Raw genomic sequence first — 21,677 nt, forward strand, 5'->3', positions numbered from 1 at the left:
TCGGAAAAACTCATAAAGAGGTAACTCTCATTAGATTCTGTAGTAACCGTAACCATTACTCATAACAAAAAGGTAAAGGGCTCCTCTCCTTCCAGTTCATTGAATGCTACTAAATTCTAAAACCATACACTAATGTCACTTACCCTTTTTTTTTTTCTTTTTTTTTAATTATTAACTAACAAAAGCTAAACAAAAAGAATGACAAAATTGCCCTTTATAGCTTTTCTATCAAAAAATCTGCAAAACCTTTAACAAAAGCTAAACAAAAAATGACAAAATTGGCCTTTATAGCTTTTGTATCAAAAAATCTGCAAAACCTTTAACAAAAGCTAAACAAAAAAAATGATAAAATTGCCCTTTATAGCTTTTCTATCACAAAATCTGCAAAATGTACCATTAACAAGTTCATTCAATGTAACCTTTAACAAGTTCATTCAATGTAAAACTAAATTCTAAAAACCATATAAAGTAATAATGACAAAATTACCCTTTATAGCTTTTATGTCACAAATTTTGAAAACCTTTTAAGCTATTTAGCTAAAAATTAAGCATACATATAATTAAATTTATGCGAAAACTCATAAAAAGGTCACTCTCATTAGATTTTTTAGTAACCATAACCATTACTCAAAACAAAAAAGTAAAGGACTCCTCTCCTTCTAAGTTCATTGAACCTGTGGTCAACCACGGTCCTATAAGTGTGGATTGTTTACAATAGTTTATTAACGGTAACTATATAAAACCCCCTTAAGATTGTCTAATGACCCTTGTGCCCTTGGGACAATCTTTCATGTCTCCTGATAGTTTTACACCGTCTGGAAGTTTATAAGGGTTCAAATTGTCAAGCATTAAAGTATCACCAGAGTTATTTGTATCATTCACTTTTTCACATGTTAATTGGCTAGGACAATAAAACAAAAAAAATAAATGATGATTCTACCGATTACAAAAAAATTAAATAATACAAAAATAAAAATATTCAAATGTTTTAGGTCTCAACATTGTAAATGACAATTGCAAGAAAAGAGATAGGATTGAACACTGTATATGACAATTGAAGAAGAGAGAAAGGATACTGTAAACATTTTAAGTGAAATTCTATGAAAAGCAGGTATGAATAAAAAATAATGAGTTTACATGTAGTTATATGAAAAAAAAAATATATTACATTTTGACCAAAGGACAATAAAGCCCTTAACGAAATTTGCAAATACAAGACGGAAGATCCATTTTGACCAAAGGAGAATAATGCCCTTAACCATATTTGCAAATACTAAGAAAATTGACCGAATACCTTTTCTAATAAAAAAATTCAATACCTTTTAAACTATTTAACTTAAACATAAATTATACACATTAGTAAATTTATGAAAGAAAGTTTATGTAAAAGGTATGTTTCTCATTACATTCTATAGTACGCATAACCATTACTCAATAAAAAAACTACATAGCTGTAATGTATAATAATATACATATAGTATATTGCTATTTTTTGGATCTTCTCCTTCCAAGTTTATTCAATCTAAAAATAATTTCTATAACATACAACATACCGCTAACAATCAAGTTATATTACAATATTTTTAAATTTTAGACAATTTAACATACATTTCTGCAATGACAATAATGCCACTAACTTTTTTTTTTTTTTTTTGAATATTTTACCTAATAACAACTAAAGAAAACCCTAATCAAATTCTATGATTTAATATTGCATTTTCACAAAACAAATAATGCACTAGAACATATTTAGTAATGCTAGAAGAAAAAATTTACCTACAAAAAATAACATAACTTGTTATTATACTATATAACACAAAGAAATAAAAAAATATGATACAAACCTAAGAAAATTCCATACAACAACTCTAATCAAGTAACAGATCAACATATTTATAAGGTTCTAAGGTAAATTTGGTCATGAATAAACAAAACTATGTAACAAAAACCTTTTCCTAGATAACATGCCCCATATGATACCAGGAATTTGTCTATTTGTCAATTTATTCACAAGACCTAATAATATCGAGTGAGATGACTTCTAACAAATACACATGGAGCCTTTGCATTCAACTATAACTGTGAATATAGAATGGTAAAATTTTTGTTTATCTCCTTTTCATATTCACCTCTACCTAGTAGATATACTAAGATTCCATCGATTAAAACAATATACAATAGCCTATTTAAACGTGTGTTATAAATACCTAACAATTGGTAACTAAACAAAGTAGTTAGTTTCAAAAATACCTTTTTTGAGTCTAATTTTCAATTTCATTTACATATAAAGTATGTAAGCATCAATAAATTTTGATTTCCATTTCTGTAAAGCCTTCTTCACATGCCTCCAAAACGGCGACATATGGCTTCTACTTCCAATACAATAGTCCCCCGTCAAATACGTCGTTCACGCAGGAGTTCACTTTTAGTGGAGATACCAGCGTTGCCTTTTTATTATGACTGTGGAAATTGTACCTGTGTATGTGAGTATTGTGGAGCTTATTTTTGGTATCAAGAGAGAGTATTGTATTTATCCAGAGCCAATCATCCGCAATATACAAAATGTTGTAAGTCGGGTAATGTAGTTCTTCCTTACCCTCTTCATCCGCCTGATGTGCTTATGCAATTCTACGAAGATGATCACTTCATGCGTAACATAAGAGCATATAATTCCATGTTCTCTATGACGTCTTGTGGTGCAAACGAAGACGACTCAATCAACAAAGGTCGTTCACCATATGTGTTTAAGGTTAGTGGTCAGATTTACCATTGGATAGGCTCTTTTTATCCTCAAGACATTCATCAACCCCGTTTTCTCCAATTGTACATGTGTGATACTGAAAATGAGGTCGCTAATAGACTTCGTTCTTTTCATGATGGGGAAGTACTTTTGTCTGCAGAAGTTGTAGAATCCTTAAGTCATATGTTACGCACACATAATGAGTATGTTCATACATTTAAGACTGCGAAAGAAATAGCCCAGTCAATGAATTTAGATTCATATGGTGTACGTTTATTTAATGTTGTACCTGATAGAAGATATGGTCCACCAGCCCCTGGAACTTTAGGTTGTATTGTTTGTGGTGATGATGTTACTAGCACTGTCTATGACATTGTCATCTATTCAAAGTTTGGGTCACCTCGATGTGTCAGTAAGCTTCATCCTACTTACATGCCTTTGCAATATCCATTACTGTTCCCGTATGGTGAAGAAGGATGGTCTCCTAGCTTGCATCTACATATTAAGGCTAACAAAAGGTTAACAAATAATATGTATTATAGTTATCAAATTCATGATCGACACACATACTCTCTTATTTTACGTGCACACCGTCTTTTCCACCAGTATTTAGTAGATGCATATACTTGCATTGAACAATCTAGGCTTGACTTTATTGAACACCATCAACAACAATTACGAATAGAGTACATCAGCGGAGTTTATGACGCTTTGTCCAGAGGTGATTCAGACAGTCAAGTCATTGGAAAGCGTGTATTTCTACCTGCAACTTTCGTTGGGGGACCTAGGTATATGTATAAACACTATCAAGACGCTCTTGCCATATGCAAGGTTCATGGTAAGCCACAATATTTCATCACTTTCACTTGCAATGTTAAATGGCCTGAGTATAGAAGATACATGGGTGCTATTGGTCAACGTGATATTCAAAACAGACCAGATATCATTGCACGCATCTTTAAAATCAAAGTTCATGCTTTCATTAACTTCCTTAAAGAGGACAAAACTTTTGGAGAAGTTAGTGCATGTAAGTTTTTCTACTCTTATTTCATTCTTCCTATTTATTGCCTTCTATTCCTTTATGTCATATATAACATCATTATGAAATATTCTATTCACAGATCTTTACACAATTGAATTCCAAAAAAGGGGTTTACCACATTGCCATACATTATTATGGGTAACGTCACCCTATACAATTCAAGAAGGTGCAGATATTGATAAATACATAACCGCTGAGCTTCCTGATCCGATACTTGAACCAACACTATATAGGACTGTTACTACATGCATGCTACATGGTCCTTGTGGTTCATTAAATATTAGTGCCCCCTGTATGGTAGATGATAGATGTAAGAAACAATTTCCAAAACCATTCAACCCATTAACAACTTTTGATGCAAATGGTTACGTGCATTATAAGAGACGTGTTGGATCATATCATGTCCTACAAAGTGGGATTAGAACTGATAATGGCTATGTAGTGCCATACAATAAACGTTTGTGTAGTCGATTTGATGCTCACATCAATGTTGAATATTGTGGTTGGAATATGATGATTAAGTACTTATTTAAGTACATATCAAAGGGGGTTGATCGCGTTCGTTTCACTCTTCAAACATCAGAGGCAAATACTCCTACTACTTCCTCTACCATACCTGTCACTGTAAATGAAATCAAGTCATTTCTTGATGGTCGGTACATATGTCCACACGAAGCAGCATGGCGCATCCTCAATTTCCCCATTCATGAACGAGATCCACCTGTACAAGTCTTGGTCGTCCATTTGGATGGGATGCAACCTACTATTTTCAAAGAAAGCAGTCAATTAAGCTCCTTAATTGAGAACCCAGGTTTTGGTGTTACCACTTTAACGGAATGGTTGCACAATAATCAACGTGATGGTCGAGGAATTGACTTGACATACAATGATTACCCTTGTAAATATAGTTGGGACACCAAAGATAAGAGATGGATTCATAGGACTACCACAACAAATACCACCATTGGCAGACTTGCATATGTACATCCAACAGCTGGGGAGTTATTCTATCTACGAATTTTACTATTCCATCAAAAAGGATGTAAATCATTCTATGACATTAGAACCGTTCGTGAATACACGTACTCTACTTTTCGTGATGCATGTGAAGCATTAGGGTTAACCGGTGACGATAAGGAGTGGCTAACAACATTTAAAGAAGCGTCAACTTGGGCAACCTCATCTCAACTTCGTTCTCTATTCTGCCATCTACTTTTGTATTTTGAAGTAGGAAACCCTCTTTTGTTATGGGAAACCGCAAAACCTTAAATGGACGATGACATTACCCATTCATTCACTTCCAATTCTACAGATCCAAAAGTAGTTCTACATGTTGATACACTAGAACAACAAATACTTCTCGAAATTCAAAAAACACTACTAGCGTCAACACCTTCCAAATCACTTGCTGACTTTGGATTGCCAATGCCATCTCCATCTCTTCTTTCCATTCTAAAAAATCGTCTTATACTTGAAGAGACTAATTATGATACAAATATGTTAATTTCTCAAAATACATCCATGGTATCACAATTGAATCCGGATCAACTTACAATTTATGAAAAAGTTGTGGATGCTGAACAAAAGAAAAAGCAACTGCTATTATTTGTATATGGATCTGGTGGTACAGGAAAAACTTTTTTATGGACAACTATACTTTCATATTTCAGATCTAAGGGAAAGATTATACTTGCTGTTGCCGCCTCAGGCATTGCATCCCTTTTGTTGCCTTCAGGTCGTACTGCTCATTCTAGATTTGTTATTCCAATTGACTTTACAGACAAGTCTTCCTGTAATATTAAAAAAAAAAACGCAGCTTGCAGAGCTCCTAAAGAGGACTTCTATGATCATATGGGATGAAGCTCCAATGAGTGATCGTCGTTGCTTTGAGTTTCTTGATAAATCACTAAAAGATGTCCTTGAAGATGATAACCATCTTTTTGGTGGGATGTCAATGCTCTTAGGAGGTGACTTTCGACAAACTCTTCCTGTTCAACCTAAAAGCAGAAAATCACAAATAATTGGCCTAACCCTACCCAATTCCTATCTATGGTCACATTTTACGGTATTCAAATTGCATCATAATATGCGTTTATCACAACCAGTCAATCCAAATATGGATGTTAATCAAATATCACAGTTTGCTTCGTGGCTTCTCGATATTGGAAATGGAAATATCGGAACACCAGAAAAGAATGATCTAGAAAGCACAAACGTTATACAAATACCTCATTGTTTCCTTATCGAATCAGGAGACAACGAATTAGAATCACTAATACATTTTGTATATGGCAAAGATATAATTTCCAATCCATCACCTGAAGAGTTATCTGTTAGAGCCATTATTTGTCCAAAAAATGAAACAACTGATCAAGTCAATGCTTTAATTCTTTCAAAAACTAATAGTCAAGGGATAGTATACAACAACTGTGATTCTATTAAGTCACAAACTCATGATAGCTTAGAATTAGATACCTTATATCCCCAAGATTATTTAAACAATCTGCACTTTTCTGGTATTCCTTCACATACATTAAATTTGAAAGTTAATACCCCAGTTATGCTAATGAGGAATATCAATCAACGAGAAGGTCTTTGTAATGGAACACGTTTGATTGTTACACAATTATTACCATCTGTGATTGAAGCTTCCATAATAACAGGAATATCTATTGGGAAAAGGGTGTACATTCCAAGAATAAAATTTGTACATAATACCTCTGACCTACCTTTTATATTTATCAGAAAACAATTTCCTCTTAAAGTGTGTTATGCAATGACTATAAACAAAAGTCAAGGCCAATCTCTTAAAAAGGTAGGTTTATACCTCAAAAACTCTGTTTTCACACACGGACAACTATATGTGGCTTTGTCAAGAGCTACCTCACCAGATTCGATAAAGATTCTACTACAACAAGAAGATACATTACCATTCAATTGTACCAGAAATGTCGTCTTCAAAGATTTGTTAGCAAGAGTTAATATGCAAGAGGTTATTACACCACATTTATGTTTTCAAATCAGTCTAATAGCTAAGATAATTCTATTACCCAAAATCTCATCTTTTCTACCAGTTTTGCAATTATACTTAGAGTAAATAACTAAAATCATCCCTGTGGTTTGGTCAAAATTGCACGTTTAGTCCTTAACTTTTTATTTGCAATCGGATCGTTTTGTGGTTTGATTTTGTCGCGTTTTTCGTCCCTAAGGTTTGGTAAAAAATTCATGTTTGGTCCCTAACTTTATGTATGTAACGGATGAAAAATGCAACAAAATCAAACCACATGGACAAAAACGTGACAAATAAAACCACAGGGACGATTTATGTGAAAAAAAAATGTTAGAGACCAAACGTGCAATTTTAACCAAACCATAGGGACAATTTCAGTAATTTACTCTTATACTTATTATAAACATCTAATACCTAAAATATATGGTATGAAATAATGATCATATTTTTAAAACTATTTTAACAATGTTTTTTTATAATTGCAGAGCAATCTCCTCAAATATGGATAGAATATCAAACCTCCACTTTGGCTCACCAGGAAATTCACTTGAAGTCCGTGTCTTACGAAAATGGACACTACAATTCAGAAAGGATGAGACATGGTTTATCGTGATTGATGAGCATGTAAGGATATATATATATATATATATATATATATATATATATATATATTTATATATATAATTCACTCTTATAAAAAAGTAATTCATATATAAAACACCCTAACACATTTATTTGACCAGGGAGATACAATTCAGCTACTTGCTCGAAAGACAAATCAAGGATCGATACAAACTTCATTATTAGTCACTCGATGTTATCGTATTAAGGACTATACATGCACTGAGCCAGACAAATATCAGAAGGTCTTAGATCACCCAGTACACATGAATATTGGTGAAGCATCAACAATTGAGGAAATACCAAATCGCAATACACTTCCACTAACATGGTTCCGCTTTAGTCCAAGATCACACTTTCAAATGATAGCAGACAAAAACTTAGAGCATCCAGGTACATTTATAACATCAACCCAAATATCATTACTTTAATGCAAAAAATTTGTAATAGTCTAATTTGTCACTAATATTACGCTTACAATTACATTCAGATTTCATAGGGGTACTCATCAACATGAAAGATCGAAAAAAAAAAGACAAGGAACCATTCATGCTTATGACTTTAACAGATGAAAAGTAAGTAAATATTCTTCATAAAAAAAATATTACCTAGATATTTCCTTTAATTATTATTAATGACAAAACTGGTTCAAGTGCGGAGGAGATTACCATACTCTTATGGAAGGAATGCATAGATTCGCCAGACAAATTCAATCGAAATGCCCTTACATCAAACTCTAACACAGTGGTACTCGCTTTCACCAATCTCAAATCCACTATGTACAATTGTAAGTAATAACAAAGACCCTTATTATAATACTCACTTCACACTATGCTAAAATACCATCTTACTACACAGGACAATTAACATTGACAAGCAGCAGCGCAACACACATGTACGTCAATCCCAATTTACCAGAAACGGACACACTCATTACAAGGTATGTTATACTGCTTCTACCAAATCTTAACCATACTTACCAAACTATAAACTACATAGTAAACAACATATAATCACTAACAAGTATCCATTAATACAGATTTGGTACCCAATTTCACTCAAAATCATCACCAAATGTGATAAATACTACATTACAACGATTAAAGAGCTCAAATTTCTCTCAAATAATGGTAATTCGTTTTCTTATGTATAATACTACTATTTCATACATAACAATCACTAACATACATCTATAACATGTTCAAGGACAATGTATATGTTATAAAGACCATACTATCTGATTTCACATTCAAAGATGAATGGTACCACGTTACATGTACCACATGTGGTAAATCAACACACAAAAAAGGTGATGGATGGTTTTGTGTTTCCCATGGGCCCATAAATGAACCAAAACTTTTGTAAGTACTCCCTCTCATGTTTACCATATATATATATATATATATATATATATATATATATATATATATATATATATATATATATATCGCACTTAAAATTACTTCTCTTTCCACAAATATAAAATCTCAGCAGTACTCACAGACAATACAGATACCACAACAATTTTCATGTCTAATGAAGCAACCGTTAGTCTGCTAAATGCAACTGCACAAGAAATCATAGACGGCTTTCCCAGTCAAGATAGAAAAACTTTACCTAAACCTCTCGAACGTTGTAAATGGTTGACAAAGAATGTCTATGTAGAATGCACAAAACTTTCTTCCATCAAAAATATCCGTTTCACAGTCACCACAATCAAAGACATAAAAACACCACAACCAACAATATTATCAACACAAAAAACACAAACTACACGTTCAACACCAATGGAACAACAAACCACAACAACTATGGAGTCCCTCACCCCTACTAAATCACGTGAAACTGGAAAACGCTTCCAAATGGAAGATACAGGTAAAAATACTTATAGCAATTTATTTTATTCATACATGTAATGAACATCTTACATTTGACAGATACACCAAAAAAACCACGTCCAAAACAAGAAAAATAAAGAAACCACGGCGAAGTAGATGAAGGAACACATGCCAAAAAGCAATGAAACTATTTGATCTTATCATAACATACTTAGAGTAAACCTAAACTCTCTTTTTATAGCTTTATGTCCATATTATAAACTACAATCCACACATTATGTTTATATACAATAATCGGTAAATATTCAATAAAACTATGTCATATTCTGACAATAATTGTTTCTATAGATTTGTTTGATATCTAATGACATTATCTTTTCAATTTGTGGTTTTTAGTGTTTATTGTTATGTTTATAGTTGTCTGTGTGATAAGTGTTGTTATCTATTCAACCATTTTTGTTCATGTTGTACAACATAGAAGTTTGTTATACGATGCAAAAGCAATACTTTACGACATCATTCGATTTTGAATCCATTCAATATTTCAAGTCATAAACAAGTTATTTCGAGATTTAAACATTTGTATGGGTAACGTTTTTTTCTTCAACTATATACATTTATCATAACCAACACAACTAACAATATTAAACTTTATAACTACTAAAATTTCACCATAAATATTCACCTATCTATATTTTGACTAATGTCTTTTAACTCATTTTTCGTCCAAAGTTAGAATTTCAATTTTCGTCATCAAAACCCAATAGTGCTCTATTACTACTAACAAACATCGGACAAGGTTAAATTGGGATTAACGGTTGACCGGTCAAGGTTAAATTGAATACTGTAAAACTTTATTCGGTTTCCCAAATTTAAACTAATCTATCCAGAAACTCTACGTCGTTCTCTCTTGGACAGTCGGTGTAGTGGATGATTATGAAAACAAGCATGACTAGCAACACAAAGAGATCAACGTTCTCCAGAACCAAATTTCATCCTTCAAAATGTCGGTTATTGCATTCGAAGAGATCTTCAATTCCTCATCATCATCCAGTAAAATTGAAAAACCCTACACTTTCACTGCCATGCTAATTCATGGCTTACTGGGTTGTCGAGACGACTTTGTAGATTTCGCTAAATCCCTCGTTTCGTCTCTCTCTACTGGTTCTACTCTCTTCTCTCTAAATTTAATGCATTTTGTACACACACATTACACCTAGCTGGATAATCTGGAATCGACTAGGTTTGACGATACTCGGTTTCTCTTTTTTGTTCTATGTAGTGATGCTATTCGTTTTCTGATGTGAAAAACAGTCATAATCATGATCTCCACTTTCTGTTGCTTCATATGTGATTGCGATTGTGATTTCCATGTCTTATGGACGGAATCAGAATTGGGAATTTTGTTATATTGCTGAATAGTTCACCTGCAACTAACCAATCACATATGTAAAGCAATAAAACATAGTTACTCTTTAAGGATTACTTGGTAACATATCAAATTTATAAGCAGATTGGCGGATGGTTGTTGTGGATTTGAGAAACCATGGAAGCTCGGTTGATCGAGAAGGTTTAACCCCACCTCACAACACACCAAATGCTGCTAGAGATTTAGCAAATCTCATTAAGTCCCTTGATTGGGCTTGGCCAGATGTTGTCATTGGGCATTCTGTTGGCGGCAAAATTGCCTTGCAATATGCTTCAAGTTGTGCTCATGGCGATTATGGTGATTCAGCTCAGCTGCCTAAACAGGTATGACCGTATGATTAGAACTGTTTGACTATTAGTCAAATATGTGAAATACGATTTCATCACAATTTAAAATCAACAAATGAATGTCTAATTAGTCAATCAGGTTCTCAAAGTTAAAGATTTGTTATGTAATTGTATAATTATCTCAATAATCAGGTTTTCACAGAAATCTTTTATGAATTTGGTTATTTTAAGGCTTAAAGCTAATTTGAATTAGGTGTGGGCATTGGATTGTGTACCTGGAAAAGTCGAGAATAAAAGCCATTATGAAGAAATGGAGAAAGTTTTCCATACACTACAGACACTTCGGTCTCCCATCCAGTCACAAGAGTAGAGACCCAATTTCCCTTATTTGATCATAAACTGAAAAAATTGTCTTTTTTTTTTTTTTTTTTTTTTTTTTATCTTCTTAAAGTTAAAGATTACATTTCAGGTGGCTGGTAGAACATTTGATGAATCTTGGATTCTCAAAGTTCTTATCAGAGTGGATAAGTAGCAGTCTCAAGAAATCGGGAGAACACATGACATTTTCTTTCGATATTGATGGTGTTATACATATGTTCGAATCCACCAGGTAAGTCTTTACTTTTCAATAACCCAATTTTACCCTTATAAGACGAGAAGGGCATTCACGTCTTTTCTTTTGCACATACGACCATGTCCCTAGCCCACTTTGTTCAACCCTTTTTTGCGAGGGACAAAAAGCTAATACATGCCAAACACATTATATTCTGTATTCTGTTTTGTCTTATCCTGGTAGTTTTGATTTTTGATGGTGGTTGTATTTTGTAGGAATAGTGATTATTGGTTGTTGCTAGAGGAGCCTCCAAAGGGAATAGAGATATGTGTAGTGCGTAGTGAAAGCCGAGTCACGTGGGACCCGAATGTGGTCAAGAGGCTTGAGAGTCTTGCTAGCCGGGAAAATGATGAATCAAGAGGCAAAGTCTCGGTTCATGTTGTTCCTCGTTCCGGACACTGGATTTACAAGGATGAACCAGAGAGGCTGTTGGAGGTTATGACCCCAAAAATCGCCTCTTTGATTCAACCGAAACTGTAACTTGTAAACTTGTAAGCTGCTAGCTAGCTTTTCAGCTTTCAACTATTCTGGCGAGCATAGTCTAAATATGGTTCAATAACACTGGGTTTTGCCGTTGAAGTTCATTTGTACAAATTGTTTTTCAACTATGAATGTATGTACTTTTAGTTTGAATTTGTTGAATAATACTTTATATGTTATTTGTACAAATTGTTTTTCAACTATGAATGTATGTACTTTTAGTTTGAATTTGTTGAATAATACTTTATATGTTATAGTCGTTGCTACCATGTCGAATTAAATTTATATCAATTTATTATTTATATTGTATTGTATTTTACTTTTATCTTTCTTATTTAAAAATATGTAATTATACTAATTTTAATGTTTCAAACGTTTTTAAAGTATTGTTTTAGTAGTATGATGGTTAATTATATATTTAAAATTTATTTTGGTTATAATTGTTTAATAATATAATTTATACATATGTTATAATACGAATATGTGATCAAATTTATAAAGTAATAAAAATAATTATATGATATATTTTTTTGGTATTAATAAAGATATGATGTCTAAGAAAAAGATTATGTTTAGTTATTTAATTACACAAAATATTACATTATTAGTTGTGAGACATGTATATTATACAGATCGGGTAAAACAAAAAATTAAATACGAATGTTTAAACAAAAATTTATTTAAATTTGAAATTTTAGATTTGAATTTTGAAATTTAACATTTAAATTAAAAAAAAAACATATTAAATACAATATATTATGAGCAGCAACATTGTAATTTTTTAACTATTTTCAATTAAGACAACTGTTAATTGAGATGCAATGTGTTAATTAATAAAAGATTAGAAAAATAAGAAAATGACAAATATAAAAATATTTATTTAAAAATATTAAGAAAATCCAAATGAAAAAAAGAATAATACGTATCAAAAAGATTTTGTTTTCAAATGAAAAAGAAAATAAAAGATTTCGATTTATTTGGAAGGATTTTCATCGTTTCGATAAAAGAATATGTAATCAACGGGATATCTCTTTAGTTACGGATTGGATAGATTTTTGATGGCTCTCATCACACAAAGTGGATGATAAGAAAAAACAAGCATGACTAACAACACCCAAAGATTGACGTTCTCCCGCACCTAATTACCAAATTGCTCCTTCAATTAAAATGTCGGTTATTGCATTCAAAGAGATCTTCAATTCATCACCCGGTGGAAGTGAAAAACCCTACAGTTTCACGGCCTTCCTAATTCACGGCTTATTGGGTTGCGGAGATGACTTTGCAGATTTCGCCACCTCCCTCGTTACGTCTCTCTCTACTGGTTACTTCCAATCCCTTCTCTCTAAATCCAATGCATATCACGCACACACATATACCTACCTGGATAAGAAGTATGTGGAATTGATATTATGAAACATGAACAATGTTATGAGAGAATATAATGAAGAGTTGTTTATGTCATTTATGAACTAAACACTATGTACAATTGTACATAATGCAACATTGCAGCATAGAACTGGCTATCAGGTCTGAGGGTGGATTCGGATCGGATGTCTTACACATGCGAGTTGTGAGTGAGTTCCTAACTGCCATCATCATTAGACCCACAACAACAGGGCTTACATAATCGTGGTCTTTGCTTTTTATTGCTTCACTTGTGATTAGGATTCGGACTTTGATTTCTAGGTTTTATGGACCACTTTAGAATTGGGAATTTAGTTGTACTACTAAATAGTTCATCTGTAACGCAACGGAAGAAAATTCACGATTGGTTTCCAAAAGATATTGTTATTTCTATTTTTATGGTCAATTAAGATTCTTTGGTAACTTCTTGAATTTGTAAGCAGATTGGAGGATGGTTCTTGTGGATTTGAGGTGTCATGGAAACTCAACCGATCGAGAAGGTTTAACCCCACCTAACGACACTGCAAATGCCGCTAGAGATTTGGCAAATCTCGTGAAATCTCTTGATTGGGATTGGCCAGATGTTGTTATCGGGCATTCTTTAGGTGGTAAGGTGGCATTGCAATATGCTTTAAGTTGTGCTAATGGTGATTATGGTGATTCAGCACAACTACCTAAACAGGTATAAAAATCACAATTTAAAATCAACTTATTGTATATTTGGTTGTGTGTTTTCACTTTTCATAATGGGTCTAATCTCTAATGTGATTGTTTTGACCCGAAAACGTATTTCAAATAGGTGTGGGTAATAGATGTTGGACCTGGAAAAGCCGAAGATAAAAGTCAATATCAAGAACTGGTGAACGCGTTGCAAAAGTTGCATACACTTCCGTCGCTTTTCCCATCACAAGAGTAGAGACATCATTTCACCTTTTTATCTTTTAAAGATTCAAATTTTAATTAGGTTTATTTTTTTCAGGTGGCTGTTGAATCAGATGATTGATCTTGGGTTTCCAGAGTTCCTATCAGTGTGGATAAGTAACAGTCTCAAGAAATCAGGAGAATACATGACATTTTCATTCGACATCGATGGTGCTATACAGCTGTTCGAATCCGCCGTGTAAACCCTAATTTTTCACCTCACCACAAATTTTGCCATGTAATATGCACTAAACGGACTAGATCATGGTTTTCGCACACCATGGAATGATGGCCTACACCTTAAAATTTTGAGGTTGTCTTCCTTGATAAGGATGACGAGGGATTTCTTGTCCTTTCCGTATACGCGGCCTCCAAAAAAAAAAAAGTCTTGATTTTTGTAGAATGATAGTATAACATTTTGAGTTGCGTAAGAATTTGATTGGGTGGTTGTATGCTGTAGAGAAAGTGATTATTGGTCATTGCTTGAGGAACCTCCGAGGGGAATGGAGATAGCTATAGTGCGTACTGAAAGCCAAGTCTCTTGGACTCGGGATGTGGTAGAGAGGCTCGAGAGTCTTGCTAACCGGGAAAGTGATGAATCAAGAGGGAAAGTCTCGGTGTATGTTGTTTCGGATTCCGGACACTGGATTTACAGGGATCAACCAGAGAGGCTGTTGGAGATTATGACCCCAAGAATGGCTTCTTTGGTTCGTTTCAAGTTGTAACTTGTACGAGCCTTTTTAGATCAATATGTAGAAGCATGTCATATGTTGAGTTGATCATTCACAGTTTGACACGGCTGTGATAACTATCACCATAAGTACTTGATTTGTTTAATATGTACACATATAAAAATACAAGTATTTTGTTTAAATATATGATTACAAATGAAATATGAAAAATATACTAAGCAGAAACAAATAAAAATAATAATTCCCGAACCGATCAAGAATGGAGCCCCCTTTGACCCACATGTAACTTTTGGCAAGATTTTCTCTTTATATAAACTAGTAAAAAAAACGCGTGTTTCACATGGGTTAGATTTGTTTTATGTTTTTTTTGTTTATTGCATCATTTTGTTTAATGACATTAAATTGCCAAAATCATAGGAAATAGCAATCTGCTTTATCTTTAACCAATAATAGCATTCTATTATATTTGTTTACACATAGAAGCAACATACTTACAGATTCTTACCTATAAAGTATATTGCTACTATGGGTAAAAACTTATAAGTAAGCTGCTATTATGGGAATAAGATATAAGTATGTTGCCTATGGTAAAAAAGATTAACGTAGATAGCTATTCCGTACAATTTGCCCTACATAAATTTATAAACTTTACAAAAAACCAATCATATAACTGTCGTTTAATAAAAAATAAATATTATGTATTATGAACTTGCTAAAAAGGTAATGAGAAATAACAATTGTTCACATGTATAAATAATTAAGAAGAAGCAAAATAAAAACTAACCATTTGTTTGATTTCCTTTACAAGTTCTTTATCCAATGAAATAGATTCAACCGCTCGATTCAAAAGCTTCCTCATTAACTTTATAGCCACTTGTTCTTATGCCCGAAAAAGAACCAATACAAGTATTTTACAAATAGCTGAAACATAAGTTTTCTTGGCTGCCTTTTTCTTCTTCTGGAAACTCAAAACTTGTACACAACAAAAAAATCAATTAACAAAAAGATAAAAATCACAAGAAATAATAACATACTTTACTCATTTTACTAATATAAACAATCTACTTTAACTTTTACCTATAATAGCTTTTTGTTGAATTCAATATGAAAATGACTATTTTACCCTTAAGTATAACTTTTTGTTGAATTAAATATTTCCGTTTTATAAGGGGTGCTTGGATTAGATTTTTAGCTTATTGCTTATAGCTTATTTGCGGTGGGAATAAGCAATAAGCAATAAGCATGGGGATGAATGCTTATTAAAATTAGCTTATTTAGCCCAATAAGCTGGATTTTATACAAACACTTAAATTAGCTTATTGTAGGAATAAGCAATAAGCACCTTTTTTTTTCCTATCCAAAATAACCGGACCAACTTATTAAATAATTATAAAAAATATAAACACCATACAAATGACCATTTAACCTTCTAAACTATTTTTCAGGATAAATTCAAGCATACCAAATCATCATAAATCAACAAAATAACATAGCCATTTCTTGGGATCAATATGTTATTACACACCCATTTCACTACCAATCAAACTCTATTATACTATATATTTGTTTTTAGTTAAAAACATAGTTTATAATGAAAATATATTCTTTATAATCTATTTAATATGTAGACAATAAATAGCTTCTTAAAAAATATAATAAACTATTATAAATAAAGAAAACATCTAAATTTATGTTACTATAAACATCTAAAAGCAATACAAGTATACAACAGTGAATATATAGGCTTCTATTAATGCAAAAGATATGTTATTCATGACCGGTTCCAACAACATCCATAGCCCTTTTGATCTTTAAATATCCATCTGTACAAGATAACGAATTTTAGTACATTATTGTAACTAGCAATAGGTACACAGGTGATATTGAAAACACCATTACTACAAGCATTAGAGAAAATGATCACCAAGCTTTCATTCAAGCATTTCCTCAAACAATTCATGTGCTAGTAAAAGATAAAACATCTTGAGACAATCAATCTGTTGGATTAGGTATCTAAACCAATAATTAAATTAGTATAATCTTGAATTATTATTATCAATGTTTTTTTGGGTTGCCCTCAAACCTAGTAATTGATATGAATGTTTTTTGGAGAGAGAGATATTGATTTATTAATTTATTATATGATTAATAAATTAATTAGAAATCAAAATAAATGATTTATTAATATACTAAAAGAAAAATATATTAATTAGAAGTAGTATTATTGTAAAGAAATCTCCAGAAAAATCCTAAAATTTTACCATAATTAACGAAAAAATCTCAAACTAACATTTGTATACGATAAAGCATGAATTAGCGGTAAAAATGGCAATTTGACCCATTTTTCCGGTTTACCAATTTCATTACTTACTTGTTTCATTAAAATTCCATTATTTTACCCTAATTTACGAATAAGTCCTAAACTAAAATTTAGTGATAATTTAGATCTTTTCTCCATGTAACATACATTTTACCGGTTTCATTCCTGATATGGATGCCTAGTCATTAAATAAGCTAATGAGATGAATATGTTGGATTATATAATGCTATATTTACCATAAAACATGATATATATATATATATATATATATATATATATATATATATATGTTCAGGTTCATTTGAGACCATTCTAATTTTGTGAGACCGTGAGACCAAATCTAAAAATAATTTTAAAATGCAAAATAAATGGAAAAATCCAAAAATTCTTTTTTTAAATATTATTTTCGGATCTTGAATTAACTAAAAAAAAATATAAAAAAATATTAAAAAAAATAAAAAAATTCCGTTTTTTTTTTAAATACGTGAAATATTCTAAATAGAATATTACACTGACATATTCTAAAAAATAATTTTAAAATGCAAAATAAATGGAAAAATCTAAAAATTCTTTTTTTAAAAATTATTTTCGGAACTTGAATTAACTAAAAAATAAAAAAATAAAAAAATAATCTTTTTTTTTTGAAAAATACGTGAAATATTCTAAATAGAATATTACACTGTACATATTCTAAAAATAATTTTAAAATGCAAAATAAATGGAAAAATCAAAAAATTCTTTTTTTAAATATTATTTTCGGGACATGAATTAACTAAAAATAATAATAATAATAATAATAATAATAATAAAAATAAAAAAATGCGTCTCACGGTCTCACAAAATATAGGTGGTCTCAAATGAACCTAACCCTATATATATATATATATATATATATATATATATATATATATATATATATATATATATAATGAATCCAACGAAGACTACAATATATACATAAACAAAAAATAATTGTGTCATTTTTTACGTTTATAAGAAATTTCAAATTGTCTATATAACATTATGTGTAATGCCCTGACTATCAAGTATTAATTTTTCAGCTTTATTCTTCATATTAAAAGGCCTACTCGACGAGTTGGATGCCTCGACTCGTCGAGTATGAAAGTTTTTGGCTACGTGTTTAAGTGACCAACTCGACGAGTCAGAGGACACGACTCGATGAGTTGGAGATGAAGGATGAAACCCTAATTTTCGGGATTTTGCACCCTATTTAAAGAATCATTTGCCTCCTTAGCCTCCCCTTACAGCCCCTTATGTGCTCCATTCTTGTGTGATTTTCAAGCTTGGAATGTGGTTTGCAAGAAGAAGACTTGAAGTATAAAAGGAGTAGTGCAAGAGGAACTGGTGGATCTGACTCTTTTGCTTCTTGACATCAGTTTGAAGGTAACAAGTCGTTACATTTACCTCCTTTCCTTTTAGATCTCATTATGTTGAAGATCAGGGCTTTTTAGCATATATATATATATATATATATATATATATATATATATATATATATATATATATATATATATATTAACCATTTTCGAGTATGAGCCAGGATCTAAAGTTGCAACTTCAAATCTGAGCTTATCTTGGTCTCTATAGCTATAAAGTCTCCAACTTTAGCAAATATAAACATTTCCTTGTGAGTTAAGCCCGTTATAAGCTTGGATTTGACATTCTAAGTCTTTAGAGTCTTGCATGCACGTAAATTTTGCAACTTTACGTGATAAACATGCATTGGGAAGCTTGATATGCAATATGGGGCTTTGGAATGGCTTAAAAAAGCATCTAAATGGAGAAAGGACTGAAGGTACTCGACAAGTTGCATGGACAACTCAGCGAGTCCGATGAAGATTATCGTGCAAGGAAATTTCTACATGGACTCGGAGAGTCAGGAGGATGACTCGACGAGTCAGTTGGGGTTTTCTCGATATTTAGACATGCACGAACTCGACGAGTTTCAGGGGAACTCGACGAGTCAACCAGGGATTTCACGAATTCTCGAGTTTAGGAAGGACTCAACGAGTCAGTGAACTGCACTCGACGAGTCGGGCCAACATAGACTGTTGACCTTGACCATTGACTTGGACTTTGTTGACTAGTTGACTTCTTAGGTATTTTGGTAAATTGGAAATTTATGGAAATAGTCTTATGGTAAATATAGGTGGTGGAGTTTGTGGCTGTGGTTCGAGAGCTTGAGTTTATCACTTCGATTTGACAGCTGAGAGGTGAGTTATCCTCACTATACTAAGGGGTCGAAGACACCAATGCCGACCCATTGGATATGTTATCCTAGTAGTTGGTATTATGTTGAGTATGAGTTGGTTTTGCATACTGGTTGTTATGCCAATGTGGTAGATCTGTAGGACTACCTGTATTATTATGTGATTACATGTATGTGCATTAGTTATGTTATATGTCGACATATTATGTGGGTTGGGTTGAGGTTTTACTGCTCCGTGCGGTAGCCAACAAACCCTAAAGTATTCCATATATAAGTTGAGGGTCGGGCGAGGCATTGCAGACTCATACTGAGGACTCGAGAGCATTCCGAATACGAGCTGAGGGTCGGGTATGGAATGACAGACTCGTACTGTGGGCTCGGGAGCATTCCATATATGAGTTGAGGGCCGGGTAGGGCATACTAGACTCGTATTGTGGGCTCGGTTACAATCCAGATGTGAGTTGTGGGACCGTAAGGCAATCTGGACTCATACTGTGGGCCTAGGGGTAATCCAGTCTGTAAAGCTGTGGACCTAATACATGTTGTTATTTGTATATGTGTTATTTGCAGTGTATCGGTATTTTAGGGGAACTCACTAAGCCTTGGGCTTACAATTTCAGTTTTTGTTTCAGGTACATCAGATGATCGCGGGAAGGCAAAGGCGTGATCATACAACTCCTTGTGTTTATGACTTGTTTCTGGGATACTCTGATATTAAACTATTTTGAAAACAAGTTTTGTAATAATTAATGGTTTTGAAATTTTTGAGAAGTTTAAATTTGCAATGATTTTTATGGATGGTACATTATGTAACCCAATACATCCATCTAATCAGACATCAGCTCATTTCTTGCCCTTTTTCCTAGAAACACACATTTTATTGGCTTCATTGTTGACCTAGATACATAGTCATAAATGAGCGGATGAGATGGATATCAAATTTTATAGTAAACATAACATTTTATAACCCATCTTATCAGCAGATTTAATGACTATGTGTCTAAAACAGCAATGAAACCGATAAAATGTATGTTACATGGAGAAAAGGGCTAAATCATCACTAAATTTTAGTTTGAGACTTATTTTTATATTAGTGTAAGATAATGGGACTTTAATGAAACAGGTAAGTAATGAAACTGGTAAACCGGGAAAAAGGGGTCAAATCGCCATTTTTACCGGTAATTCATGTTTTTTCGTAAACAAATTTTAGTTTGGGATTTTTTCGTAAACTAGGGTAAAATTTTAGGTCTTTTCTGGAGATTTCCCTTATTATAACATCTTGTTTGCTAAATAAATAAATAGATAAAAAATTATTAACGAATAGTGGCCCTAAATGTGACATCCCCAAAATCTCGGCCAGAAAAGACCGATTTTCATTTATGCTTTTAAATATTTTCAGAGTAAATCCTTTTGATTTGAAAGAGTTGCGGAATTTGTTCCCAAAAACAAAACATGATAAAACAATGTTTACCGAAGCATTTCATAAAAGAAATGTATTTTCATTATAATCAAAACTCGGGGTGTCATGTTCCGATACAGACCAATAAGCATAAACGAATACATTACAAGTCATATAACAAATATAAACATATGTAGACTTGTAAACAAAACAACTTGATGGTTCATCCATCTTACGCCCTTGCGCCACTTCCTGTAATACAAATAAAACTGAGTGGGTCAGGCTTGGGAGCCTGGTGAGCATATAGGGTTTTCAACCCACAATAAATAATTAAATTAATTATTATCAACCAACAATAACCCAGTTACCCATTCCCGTTATTCTCACTTTACGTCCCTAAAATAACTAACACAAGGGACCTAATCTAAGAATATTTTCATCGGGGTGACAACACATGCTGCGGGGTTTCCTCAGCAATATAAGTCAAATAAGGCAACCATGAGGGGGATGGAATACAGCGAATGAACACCCAAGTTCATTAACACCTACAGGTTATGAGCCTGCTAGCGTTCCACATGACTATCTAGAAAAGTCCGTGGTCGTCATCTAAATTCCGCTAGATGACTGGATCAAAACAACAACGAGGCCTCT

The 21,677-nt window shown here is 32.5% G+C and overlaps 5 protein-coding genes across 8 annotated transcripts; all 5 read left to right on the forward strand.

The window, feature by feature from the left end:
• The first annotated feature begins 2,683 nt into the window (after positions 1 to 2,683).
• On the forward strand, positions 2,684 to 5,051 carry LOC145009857 (uncharacterized). Its single transcript, XM_078968486.1, has 2 exons — positions 2,684 to 3,767; positions 3,862 to 5,051. Exons 1-2 carry the CDS (start codon positions 2,684 to 2,686, stop codon positions 5,049 to 5,051), a joined length of 2,274 nt encoding a protein of 757 aa, XP_078824612.1.
• A 598-nt stretch (positions 5,052 to 5,649) lies between these two features.
• On the forward strand, positions 5,650 to 6,879 carry LOC145009858 (uncharacterized). Its single transcript, XM_078968487.1, has one exon. It carries the CDS (start codon positions 5,650 to 5,652, stop codon positions 6,877 to 6,879), a length of 1,230 nt encoding a protein of 409 aa, XP_078824613.1.
• Positions 5,650 to 9,543, forward strand: LOC145011849 (uncharacterized). Its single transcript, XM_078970597.1, has 10 exons — positions 5,650 to 6,774; positions 7,278 to 7,416; positions 7,536 to 7,806; positions 7,904 to 7,988; positions 8,067 to 8,200; positions 8,272 to 8,353; positions 8,453 to 8,543; positions 8,620 to 8,774; positions 8,908 to 9,288; positions 9,351 to 9,543. Coding segments are annotated over exons 2-6 (615 nt in total). The 5' UTR covers positions 5,650 to 6,774; positions 7,278 to 7,293; the 3' UTR covers positions 8,274 to 8,353; positions 8,453 to 8,543; positions 8,620 to 8,774; positions 8,908 to 9,288; positions 9,351 to 9,543.
• Positions 9,544 to 10,137: 594 nt separating this feature from the next.
• Positions 10,138 to 12,340, forward strand: LOC145008233 (uncharacterized). 3 transcript variants are annotated; one of them, XR_013663310.1, is made up of 6 exons: positions 10,138 to 10,415; positions 10,765 to 11,003; positions 11,221 to 11,333; positions 11,437 to 11,577; positions 11,802 to 12,242; positions 12,318 to 12,340. XR_013663310.1 is itself a non-coding variant. In XM_078966857.1 (5 exons), exons 1-5 carry the CDS (start codon positions 10,256 to 10,258, stop codon positions 12,058 to 12,060), a joined length of 918 nt encoding a protein of 305 aa, XP_078822983.1. In that variant the 5' UTR covers positions 10,141 to 10,255; the 3' UTR covers positions 12,061 to 12,314. The 3 variants fall into 3 exon arrangements, 1 of the variants encoding a protein (XP_078822983.1); XR_013663309.1 differs by having other exon boundaries at positions 10,141 to 10,415; positions 11,796 to 12,242; positions 12,318 to 12,334; XM_078966857.1 differs by lacking the exon at positions 12,318 to 12,340 and having other exon boundaries at positions 10,141 to 10,415; positions 11,796 to 12,314.
• Positions 12,341 to 13,107: 767 nt separating this feature from the next.
• On the forward strand, positions 13,108 to 15,261 carry LOC145011589 (uncharacterized). 2 transcript variants are annotated; one of them, XM_078970326.1, is made up of 5 exons: positions 13,108 to 13,381; positions 13,908 to 14,146; positions 14,264 to 14,376; positions 14,444 to 14,584; positions 14,846 to 15,261. In XM_078970326.1, exons 1-5 carry the CDS (start codon positions 13,228 to 13,230, stop codon positions 15,108 to 15,110), a joined length of 912 nt encoding a protein of 303 aa, XP_078826452.1. In that variant the 5' UTR covers positions 13,108 to 13,227; the 3' UTR covers positions 15,111 to 15,261. The 2 variants fall into 2 exon arrangements, with proteins under 2 accessions (XP_078826452.1, XP_078826453.1); XM_078970327.1 differs by having other exon boundaries at positions 13,341 to 13,634.
• The last annotated feature ends 6,416 nt before the right edge of the window (positions 15,262 to 21,677 follow it).

Source organism: Lactuca saligna, chromosome 8 (assembly GCF_052625555.1).
Source record: "Lactuca saligna cultivar CGN05327 chromosome 8, ASM5262555v1, whole genome shotgun sequence".
NCBI lineage: Eukaryota > Viridiplantae > Streptophyta > Magnoliopsida > Asterales > Asteraceae > Lactuca > Lactuca saligna.

Coding starts and splice junctions, on each gene's coding strand:
- LOC145009857 (XM_078968486.1), top strand. CDS start 2,684: ATGACGTCTTGTGGTGCAAACGAAGACGACTCAATCAACAAAGGTCGT. Junction 3,768..3,861: donor TTTTGGAGAAGTTAGTGCAT/GTAAGTTTTTCT, acceptor TTCTATTCACAG/ATCTTTACACAATTGAATTC.
- LOC145009858 (XM_078968487.1), top strand. CDS start 5,650: ATGAGTGATCGTCGTTGCTTTGAGTTTCTTGATAAATCACTAAAAGAT.
- LOC145011849 (XM_078970597.1), top strand. CDS start 7,294: ATGGATAGAATATCAAACCTCCACTTTGGCTCACCAGGAAATTCACTT. Junction 7,807..7,903: donor CAAAAACTTAGAGCATCCAG/GTACATTTATAA, acceptor AATTACATTCAG/ATTTCATAGGGGTACTCATC. Junction 7,989..8,066: donor ATGACTTTAACAGATGAAAA/GTAAGTAAATAT, acceptor AACTGGTTCAAG/TGCGGAGGAGATTACCATAC.
- LOC145008233 (XM_078966857.1), top strand. CDS start 10,256: ATGTCGGTTATTGCATTCGAAGAGATCTTCAATTCCTCATCATCATCC. Junction 10,416..10,764: donor CGTTTCGTCTCTCTCTACTG/GTTCTACTCTCT, acceptor ATTTATAAGCAG/ATTGGCGGATGGTTGTTGTG. Junction 11,334..11,436: donor TCTCCCATCCAGTCACAAGA/GTAGAGACCCAA, acceptor ATTACATTTCAG/GTGGCTGGTAGAACATTTGA.
- LOC145011589 (XM_078970326.1), top strand. CDS start 13,228: ATGTCGGTTATTGCATTCAAAGAGATCTTCAATTCATCACCCGGTGGA. Junction 13,382..13,907: donor CGTTACGTCTCTCTCTACTG/GTTACTTCCAAT, acceptor ATTTGTAAGCAG/ATTGGAGGATGGTTCTTGTG. Junction 14,147..14,263: donor CAGCACAACTACCTAAACAG/GTATAAAAATCA, acceptor TATTTCAAATAG/GTGTGGGTAATAGATGTTGG.